This window comes from Cannabis sativa, chromosome 9 (assembly GCF_029168945.1).
Source record: "Cannabis sativa cultivar Pink pepper isolate KNU-18-1 chromosome 9, ASM2916894v1, whole genome shotgun sequence".
Lineage (NCBI taxonomy): Eukaryota > Viridiplantae > Streptophyta > Magnoliopsida > Rosales > Cannabaceae > Cannabis > Cannabis sativa.
In genome coordinates, this window is record NC_083609.1 from 54,777,542 (window position 1) to 54,788,049 (window position 10,508).

The 10,508-nt window shown below is 33.2% G+C and overlaps 2 protein-coding genes across 4 annotated transcripts; one reads left to right on the plus strand and one right to left on the minus strand.

The window, feature by feature from the left end:
* The first annotated feature begins 504 nt into the window (after positions 1 to 504).
* Positions 505 to 5,541, plus strand: LOC115722702 (protein KINESIN LIGHT CHAIN-RELATED 2). 3 transcript variants are annotated; one of them, XM_030651981.2, is made up of 5 exons: positions 505 to 672; positions 906 to 972; positions 2,099 to 4,021; positions 4,141 to 4,332; positions 4,756 to 5,541. In XM_030651981.2, exons 3-5 carry the CDS (start codon positions 2,352 to 2,354, stop codon positions 4,799 to 4,801), a joined length of 1,908 nt encoding a protein of 635 aa, XP_030507841.1. In that variant the 5' UTR covers positions 505 to 672; positions 906 to 972; positions 2,099 to 2,351; the 3' UTR covers positions 4,802 to 5,541. The 3 variants fall into 3 exon arrangements, with proteins under 3 accessions (XP_030507841.1, XP_060960208.1, XP_030507840.1); XM_061104225.1 differs by having other exon boundaries at positions 505 to 972; XM_030651980.2 differs by lacking the exon at positions 906 to 972.
* On the minus strand, positions 4,611 to 8,953 carry LOC115723924 (probable L-type lectin-domain containing receptor kinase S.5). The gene is made up of 3 exons (XM_061104223.1): positions 8,421 to 8,953; positions 6,342 to 7,085; positions 4,611 to 5,574 (listed from the first exon to the last, which is right to left on the minus strand). Exons 1-3 carry the CDS (start codon positions 8,917 to 8,919, stop codon positions 4,709 to 4,711), a joined length of 2,109 nt encoding a protein of 702 aa, XP_060960206.1. The 5' UTR covers positions 8,920 to 8,953; the 3' UTR covers positions 4,611 to 4,708.
* Between the last annotated feature and the right edge of the window lie 1,555 nt (positions 8,954 to 10,508).

The following is a 10,508-nucleotide window of genomic DNA, read 5'->3' on the forward strand; positions in this document are numbered from 1 at the left end:
CCGATTAAAATTTAAAAGTAATATTAATTTATTTAAAAATTAATATTAAAATACATCTTAATAAAAAAAAATATATTATTTTTGAATAAAAAATTATTTTAAAAAAAAATTATCCATGAATTTCTCATAAACGCAAGAATTCAGTTATATAGACACACTTTATATAGAATAGATATTGTATAATTATATTATTTTGTAATTTTTTTTTTTGTTAAAAAATGAATTTTTTTTTTTAAAAAAAGTATAGCCTAACCCGAAACCCGACCCATCCCACCCGAACTCGACCAACCGGATCCGAAATTCAAAAAACTTGATTTTCATACAGGCGAGTTCGATTCCAAGATTCCAAAATAAAAATTCGAAAACCCAAAACCCATTAAAACCACCCAATGACTCCATTTTGTTAACAATAATAATAATAAAAAAAGTCTTATCAATATTTTTTTTTTTATTATTTATACATCAATTTTAATAAAAAAAAAATCTATTTAATTAGTTAAGCCTTTCACCATATGAGAACCACCCAAAGGCCAAGTGCCGCCATTGTCTTCACTTTCTCAGCTATTCTGTGTTTCTCAAACTCACTCAAACACCCTTAAACCCTTTAATTCTCCAAAACCCTTGAACCCTTTATCTCTCCCTGCTGCGGCTCCATCTCTACTCGGCTATCAGGTATCTTATGTAACCCCTTAATTTATTTATATTTGAAGATATTGTACAAATCTAGTGACCTCTGCCTCTCTCTTCTGTTGTTGTTGTTTTTTATATGAGTATTCATTTTCTTATGGGAGAAAGATAAAAGCTTTACTGAATTTCCCATTGGATTGGAGAAGTGAAATTTAAAAAAAGAAGAGCTTTTGGTAACAAATAATGATATGGGAGGAGTTTGTGATTGATCTTACCAGAAGGGCATGCCATGGGATCTCAAATGAACTCTGTCAATTTCCTTTCGTTTTTTGTTAGGGCTTAAAGGTTGTATTTTTATTTCTTAATAGCAATGTGTATCTAACCTTCTTTTTGTTGGTGTGTGTTTAAGTTTCTTACTCAATTTTGCTTTTACAATTTTGTGCTCTCTTTTTTCTTGTATTTTCCTCTATTAGGTTGTAGTTGAGTGGTAGTATGTTAGTTTCTTGCTTCTATACAAATGGTTAATCAAGGTAAAAGTCTATCAAATTTATTTAATATTCATTGGTTCTGCCCAATATTCATGGTCATACAGCTGAATGTTTGTCATGGTCATTGTAAGGCGGTTTGATGCTCTTGTTTGGTCTATTAGGCTTTTCTTTTACAGTTCCAGAAATAAAATCTGTTTTTCTCTTTCTTTGTTTATTTGTCATAGCCATTTTAGTGTGTCTGAGGATCTGCTTGTGTTTCTGTATTTTAATGATGATTTAACCTTATGAGTTAATGCTTTCAGTTTTGGGACTAATTTGAAGGAGAAAGTGCAGACTGGGGCAATCCATTATACTTAATATTTTGAAAATCTGTGTTTATAAATATGAACTTGTCAACTCATTTCATTTATTCAAACAAACAAAAAAAAAAAAATGATAAATAGTGATAGATAAATAAGGGTCTGGATATATTTAATATTTTTGTATCATTGTTGGAATGTACTGTTTTTTTTTTCGGCATATCCTTTGTGTAGGTTGGTTGAAGGTCTGATTTATGTTTAAGTCGTGTCTGGTTTTGATATACATTGGCTTTGTATTTGGCGGTTTTGGCTGATTTTGTGTCGTGTTTTGTAGCTTATCTTATGTTTTCTCTAGCTAGTTTTGCTGCTAGTTTTTGTAGCTTGTTTTGTGTCATATATTGTGGTCTGTCTTGTGCCTTTTGAGACATGTTTTGTGCCATAATATGTGGTATTTAATCCATATGATAGAATATAATATGATCTTTAATTTTATATGTGGAAGTTTTGTGTACAAAAGAATTACAAAGGTTTTAATTATATTTCAGAACAATTTTCTTTATTTAGTTGACTTTCTATATTTTTAAATTATATTCTCATATGATTGTCATAAAAATTTATATGCTATTGAGTTGGGTGTTATGAATTCTGATATTGTAGCTCTATTCTCTTAATTTTCGTGGACAGCTTTGTCACATTTGGGTCGCAACAATTATACTGCTGTCGATGGTTTGGCGAAGCATGCTCTTAGTCTAGACAATGAACTGAACTATCTTGGTTTGAAGAGGTCCATGCTCCGATTGCTGATATCTTGGTGATGTATTTCTTAATGTGATTTATATTGCTTTGTAAAAAACAAAAAATCTTGTGAGCTTAGATCTTGTGAGTGTATCCTAATTGACAAGGAAGCAAACAGGTTAGAGTGAACCCTAAATTCACCATGAGGAAAGCTTCACTCTCCTTTTTCCCACACTTAACTCGCCACAGAATCAAATCCCTTACTGGTATTTTGTCAAGAGATTACATTTCTGATGCTTCTTGTACATCTCCATCTTCGCTGGTCTCTCCCAATCATTTCAAGCCGTGCTCTAAAAGTCGCGGCTTATTCTATAAAAACAAGCAATTTCAAGTAAATCCATCTCGGAATATAGACACAACGGTTGAGAAATCACCTCAAATGTCCTCAAGACAGAAAAAAGCCAAGGAAAAGACTGACCTTGAAGAAGCTTTTGAGTCTGCAAAGACCCCAGAGGAAATGCTATATGCATTTAAGAACATGGAGTCTGCTTATAGTGAAACAGAGCTTGGGTTGGCTTCTTTGAAAATCGGCCTTAAACTTGACCAAGAAGGTGATGACCCTGAAAAGGCTTTGTCTTTTGCTGAAAGAGCCCTCAATGCTTTGGATAAGGATGGTCGACCTTCTTTGCCAGTTGCCATGGCTTTACAATTATTGGGTTCGATTTATTATGGCTTAAAGAGGTTTAATGATAGTTTAGGATACCTTAGTAGGGCCAATAGGATACTAGGTAAGTTAAAGGAAGAGGGTTTCGGCTTTGAGGATATTGGACCAGTCCTTCATGCAGTCCTTCTAGCAACGGCAAATGTAAAGACAGCTATGGGAAGGAGAGAGGAGGCTCTTGCAGATCTTATGAATTGTTTGAAAATTAAGGAGACGACTTTGGGGCAAGACAGTCTGGAATTGGGTAAATCAAACCGGGATCTGGCGGAAGCATATGTTTCGGTTTTGAGTTTTAAGGAAGCATTGCCATTTTGTATGAAGGCATTGGAGATACATAGGAAAGAGTTGGGACAGAATTCTGTTGAGGTTGCTCATGACAGGAGGCTTCTTGGGGTGATCTACACTGGCTTAGAGGAGCATGAGAAGGCGTTGGAGCAAAATAAACTATCACAAAAAGTATTGAAGAACTGGGGACTTAGTTCCGATTTGCTTCGTGCTGAGATTGATGCTGCTAATATGCAGATTGCATTAGGGAAGTACGAGGAGGCTATTAATAGTTTGAGGGATGTTGTTCAGCAAACAGATAAAGAAAGTGAGATAAGGGCATTGGTATTTATTTCAATGGGAAAAGCACTTAGTAGCCAAGAAAAATCTGCTGATGCAAAGAGATGTTTGGAGATTGCTTGTGGAATCCTTGAAAAGAAAGAGCGAGTTTCTCCCTTGGATGTTGCTGATGCCTACTCAGAAATATCAATGCAATATGAGAGTATGAATGAGTTCGAAATCGCTGTTTCACTGTTGAAGAGAACTTTGGCTATTCTTGAGAAGCTCCCGCAAGAGCAGCATACCGAAGGCAGTGTCTCTGCTAGATTAGGATGGCTACTTTTGTTGACCGGCAAGGTCCAACAAGCTATTCCTTACTTGGAGAGTGCAGCTGAGAGGTTGAAAGAGAGTTTTGGCTCCAAACACTTTGGAATTGGATATATTTACAACAACTTAGGGGCAGCTTATTTGGAACTAGACAGACCTCAGTCAGCTGCACAAATGTTTGCAGTTGCAAAGGACATAATGGATGTGTCGCTTGGTCCACACCATGCAGACTCGATCGGGGCATGTCAGAACCTTGCAAAGGCATATGATGCCATGAAAAGGTATGTTCACTTTGTTTCTCATAAATGCACTGATATGTAAGTATTATGTTATGTAAGGAGTCTTCCTATTACATGGATTGGCCTTGTAAATTAAAATGGTTGTATGTTGGGATTTGCAGTTATACATTGGCAATTGGATTCCAGAAGCAGGTGGTTGATGCTTGGGAAAGTCATGGACCGAGTGCCCGAGATGAACTTCAAGAAGCCCGTCGGATGCTTCAACTGTTGAATAAAAAGGCTCTCGGCGAAGATCCAAACGAGCTTCCTAGAAAGGCTTTGCCAATGCCTCAGACTAGTGCATCTACCAGAAGGTGAGAAATTACAAAATATGACCAAGAATTATTTAGCTGATTTTGTTTATCAGTTCTTTTATAGAATTCAAAGGAATTATAGAGCCAATTTTTCTTAGATACAACAATTATGAAATTTGTGTTTATTCTTTTGAATCATATCATAATGAAAATGTAGGCACTTGTAGTAAGGTTGTTATAATCTCTGTTTAATTTTGAAGTAACTTTTGTCTATTTTATGTTAAAAGAAGATATTATACTTGTGTTTTATTTAAGGGTTGAAAAAAAATGCTTAATTATATTTATATGCTTTGAGCAATATAGTATAGACTCTCAAAATCCTTACAAAGACAAATTTTGGCCATTATGTGAGGCACTTAATTCTTCTCAATAATTATCAATCATAATGGATTACAATCTCATCTGCCCTAGCCCTGGATGCAGAGACACTATTGGGCCCCAAATCAACCATAGTTGTAGAAGAAGATGATGATGAAGAAGAAACATGAGATAAAGATACACAAACCATATTGGGCCTCTTCTCTGGCAAGTCCATTAGAGGTTCATTTGGATTCAATAATATTTGGACCACTTTTCTCATATTGGGCCTATGTTCAGAATCTGGATGCAGACAAGCAAGCCCAATAACCAATAATCTCTTTACTTCCTCCTCTACATATCTACCTTGTAAGAGTGGATCAACACCCACCAACAACTCATCTTTCCTTACTAAACTCCACACCATATCAACCAAACTACTCTCCCCTTTCATACCCCTTGACCTTCTCCCACAAACCAACTCCAACACCACCATTCCAAAGCTATACACATCCGATTCCGGGCTCGCTTTACCGGTAAATCCCAACTCCGGTGCTAAATACCCGGGAGTTCCAGCTAGCATGGTAGAAACGACACCTGAAGCCTTGTCGTTTTTTATCAACCTAGCCAAGCCAAAATCCCCTAGATGAGGAGTGTAGTTTGAGTCTAACATGATGTTGTTGGGCTTAACATCTCTGTGGACCACTGGGCTTTCACACTCCTCGTGTAGGTAAAGTAGGGCCGAGGCTAGGCCCGTTAAGATTTTGTACCTAGTTTCCCAATCAAGGAAGAGTTTTCCTATGAAACGATCAAGGCTACCATTGGGCATGTAGTCGTATACTAAGAGCAAGTGTTGGTTTTCATGGCACCAACCTTGTAGTTTCAATATGTTTTTGTGTCGTAATCTTCCAATGGTGCATATTTCGGCTAAGTATTCCTTTTCACCTGTTTCAATTTTAATTTTTTTTGTTAAATAAAATAATATTGGTAATAAAGTATTATCAAACTAAAATCAAGTGCAAAATAAGAATAATATGTGCCCCACAAATTACACCTAAACATTGTACATAGTGATGCAACATAGTGGGTCTTTTGTTTTTTAAATCAACAGAAAGGGGATCTCGTGGTGTTGATCCTTTCCCCACCTCTTCGGTTTCAAACAATCTTGAGAACCACTAACCAGAGATAAAGACTCATATCTCATTCTTTCTTGATTGGGTCGTTTCTATCCTTGCCACAACAAGTTAGCATCCAAAAAGGTCAAGTATAATCCCTCCCGAAGAGGGGTTGTGGTAGGATTTGAACCCTTAACCCAAACTAAAGGACATATGTCGGCAAAATCATCCCTACCACTACATGTGGTAGCAGCGAATGAAATTAGACAAACTAACAATGTGAAATACTCAAATTTATGAAATAACCTCACTTAATTTACTCTATACAACCATGTTGGTCGTATAATGTAATTCATTTACTAACAAAAATACTTTTTTAAAAAAATCATTTTCCTAAAAAAAATTTTCATAAAAATTATTTTGCCAAAGGACTCATAGTGACACAGTGATCTTAGTTTAGATAAATATATTTAGTTTTAAAAAACTAATGAGGCCAATTTTTCTAAAATTAAAATCACTACATATATATGTAGTGGTAGGGCATTTATATATCATTACTCATCATAAAATAAATAGAATAATTATGAAAAGGCAAACCTTGTTTGGATGTTGAGGAAATCTTTTTAACAGCAATAGTTTGAGCTTGATTATCATCAAGAACAATGATTCCCTTGTAAACACTTCCAAACCCACCTGTGCCTAATAAATTCTCCTTACTAAATCCATGAGTGGCTTTCGAAAGCTCTTTATAGGTGAACATTTTAGGCACATTTGCAGCTGACCTTGACCTACTCTCAATGTCTTCTAATTTCTTCTTCTTACTATTATTAGTATTATTATGACTCTTCTTCATAAAAAACCTCATAACCAATAAAAACACACCACTTAACACAATTGACAAGCCAATCGAAACAGGAATAGTTATAACCAATATGGTCTTAATTATATTGTCCTTGGCCATAAACGGCGTCGTTATTGGGACTGAAGTGAAAGCCCAATCAAGAATTTGATGGGTTTCAGGTAATGTGCCAGTAGAAGCTGTAAAGCCCACGTAAACTGATCGTGGGATTATATCAGATAAGATGATCGAACGGTTGAGAAAGCTAACAAGTGGATTGGGAGAGTAAGCAACGTAAAGAGAGAGTATTTGGTTGAAGCCATCATAGTCAATCTTGACCTTAATATCTTTTCCACTTTTGAGTTGGATTCCTGTTGTGTTTAGGGTCTTTTCGATAAGAGGGTTGATTATGCTTGTTGTGACTATTCCCACGTGGTTTCCATCTATGTCGAATTCATTCATGTATGTGTCTAGCTCTACTGCCACTTGTTTAATCACTCCACCTGTATAATATTTAATTTTATAGATATTTTACGTGTTTTTGAAAAAATTAAAATAATTTATAATGTCGAAAATAAAATTATTCATGTAAGAGGTAGATTGGTAAATTAACTAGCTTTTAATGGATGATTTCATTTATGATGTAACTTTAATTTTTTTCAATGAAATAGTCATTATTTTTTTTTATTTAAAAATTGAATTTTTTTAAAAAATAATAAAATGTATATTATAACTATAAATTCTTAAGAAATATCAAAATTATAGATATTTCTAACGGTTGGTACAAAGTGCAGAGGGTTCTTACTCAAATCAAATATCACTATGACCATAAAAAAATGATCCCCTAACCTCACACTAAAATTTTGGCAAAAGTTTATGACAGAACTCTAAATATTAAGAGTAATTTGCAGCAAAATCTCTCATTTATTAATTTACTTGCAAAAAACCATCTAATCTCATATTTTGGTAGGAAAATCCTCCAAAGTACTGTTCCATTTACATTTTTAAGGTGTCGTCTGTCCAGCCTCGTTAAGTCTTAATTTTGCCCACGTGGCAATGACAAGTTACTAAAATATTATCCTATGTGGCCATATTTTACAAATTAAAATAAAAACTTTAAGAGTAATTTGCGGCAAAATCCTCCCAACTATCAACTGACTTGCAAAAAACCATCTAAAAAACTTTAAGGTTGGATAGTTTTTTGCAAGTAAATTGATAGTTGGGGGAGTTTTGCCGCAAATTACTCTTAAATTTTTTATTTTTATTTTTATTTTTATTTTGTAAAATATTGCCATGTAGGATAATTTTTTAGTGACCTGTCATTGCCATGTGGGCAAAATTAAGACTTAACAAGGTTGGACAGACGACACCTTAAAAATGTAAACGGAACAGTACTTTAGAGGATTTTTCCACTAAAATATAAGGTTGGATGGTTTTTTGTAAGTAAATTGATAGTTGAAGAGTTTTGCCGTAAACTACTCAAATATTAACATGTGAGTTGTGCTAACTTTTTATAAGGGTAGGCCGACATGGTATGTAAGTTTAATATATTTGTGTCGTGTTTTATTCGGTCTACATATACGTGATTTCAAATTCAGGTTTTAATTTTTCATATTCTCTACAATTATTGAGTTAACTAAACTATTTATGTATATTTATTTTAGTTTTGATTATTTTATATATTACTCGAGTTTTCAACCCACAGACATAAAAATATATACTTTTAATTTTATATTTTCCAATAAATTTATTAGATGTTACATTTGATTTTTATTATCATTCTAATTTTAGATATTACATTTAATTAAAAAAATGAGGCAAAAAAAAAAAAGAGATACCTTGAGTTGATCTATCAAGGAGTCCAAGATAGGAGCCAAAGCTACGAGGAGGAGAAGGTTTGTCATCTTGAGCCATAACAAAAGCTATTCCATCACCAGAAACACTACTACTCGAGTTCGGAAAGGCAGAAATCCTAATTGTGAACGTGGTAGAAATCATTGCGGGCCATGCAACCACAGGCTGCCCATACAACACTCGTCCAATCTTGTTCTCCGCCGCCCTCCCATGAGTAGTATTCGATGAATTGGAGGGCGACGGTGGCTCGGGTGTGAGGTTCAAATAATAATGCCCATTATTGGTATTATTATTATTACCTATGCTCACTGATCCCATGCAAATTAGGTCACCATTTATGCAACTATCCGGATTGAAAGAAGGAAAGGAAAATAAAGTCATTTTGGTGAGATCATTATTAATGGAGCTCATGATCATAGAAACTTGGTTGAGAATAATAATGACATAGAATATTAAGATAAACATTATTTTTAGTTTTTTCATATGATAGAATAATTTATAATAACACAAGACTATTACGAACTTCATTAATGTAAATAATTCTATGTACATATATAAGTTTGTAGTTGCTTTGAAGTTTATTTTGTTTTTATGTAATGAAAAGGATTTTTGAAAATACTTATATATTAAGGCAATGTTTTGTAAATTTTGGGATATTAGAATCCTGTTTTTTGTTTGCTTATTTCTTTTGAAAACACAAAAAAGAAGAAAAATGCATGTTTTTGTCATAGGGGGAAAAAACAAGGGAAAGAACAAAATTTATTATATAGAGACATGTTTGGGAAAAAAATATTATATTAAATCACCTTAATGTTGAAATTGAAAACAAATATTATAGTAATTACATCCATCCAATCTTAAGGTGATATATTATTATTTTTAAAGATATATTTTATATAATTTAATGCTGGGTCCTTTGTATGATAAGTTTTGTACATATATATTTGTTTTTTTTGTCATGTATAAATTTTTTAAATTTAGAGTTTTTTTTTTTTCAGGTATAAATTTTTGAAATTTAGTTTTTTTTAATATATATTCTATTTTTACTTTTGTAAGGTAGTAATTTTCTTTTAAATAAAAATAGATTACGTTCGTTCCATTATGCTAGTTGACCTTTGTCGTTTTTCAAATTATAATTTTGTTTTTAAATAGATTCTTCTTTGGATTATAAGAGATGTGAATGTTTTAAATAATATTTGATAAGATGGATATATTTTTGAGATTTTTTCTATAATAAATCAAAAATGGATCAAATTTATATTTATGACTCCAAAAAGGAAATAAACAAAAATAGAAATTAAAAGTTATTAATTACAAAAATACTGGCCAAGGAAAACGGCAGTCTCCATCTTCTTCGTGACCCAGCCGAACCCCAACAACCCATTCTCAACAATTTTCCTTCCAAAACCAAGAAAATCAAATCTAAAAAAAATATAGATCTCATAGGAAAACAAGTTAAATCTCGAAAATCCAAATACAAAAATAGAAAGAAAAAAAAATCATCCAACCTCCATTGCTGTACAAAAAAAACTCAAAAACAACATTCAGTGAAAAAGCAAATCGCATTCAGAGGTGAAGAATCGAATAGAAGGAGATATGTAAATCATTGAAACTCACCCATGTAAAAGCTTTTGCCGATCACCATGAATGCCGACGAGAAAGCTTTTACCGATCACCATGAACTCCGGCAAGAAGCTTTTTTCGATCAGCCATGACAACACGACCAGCAATAGAGATCTCCATGAAAAGTTGACAAGAGAAGGTCACGATTGAGGCAAATCTCCATAAACGCTTAATTACTTGCAAAATTTTCTGGGTTTTTCTTAGTAAAAATAAATTCGATGTTGATTAGTATGTTTGCTTTAATTATTTTTTAATCAATTATTGTTTAGTTGATTCACATAAATTGGTGGTTTTCGTTCATATATTTTCGTATTTTCTGGTATTTTTTGAAAATCTGGAATGAAAACAGTGAATTGAAGTTTCTGGGCAGTATAATGAGAACAGTGAGTGTGTTTTAAAATTTTAAAATAAAACTATGTTGTTTTAACGTTGTTGTCATATTTTTTTTT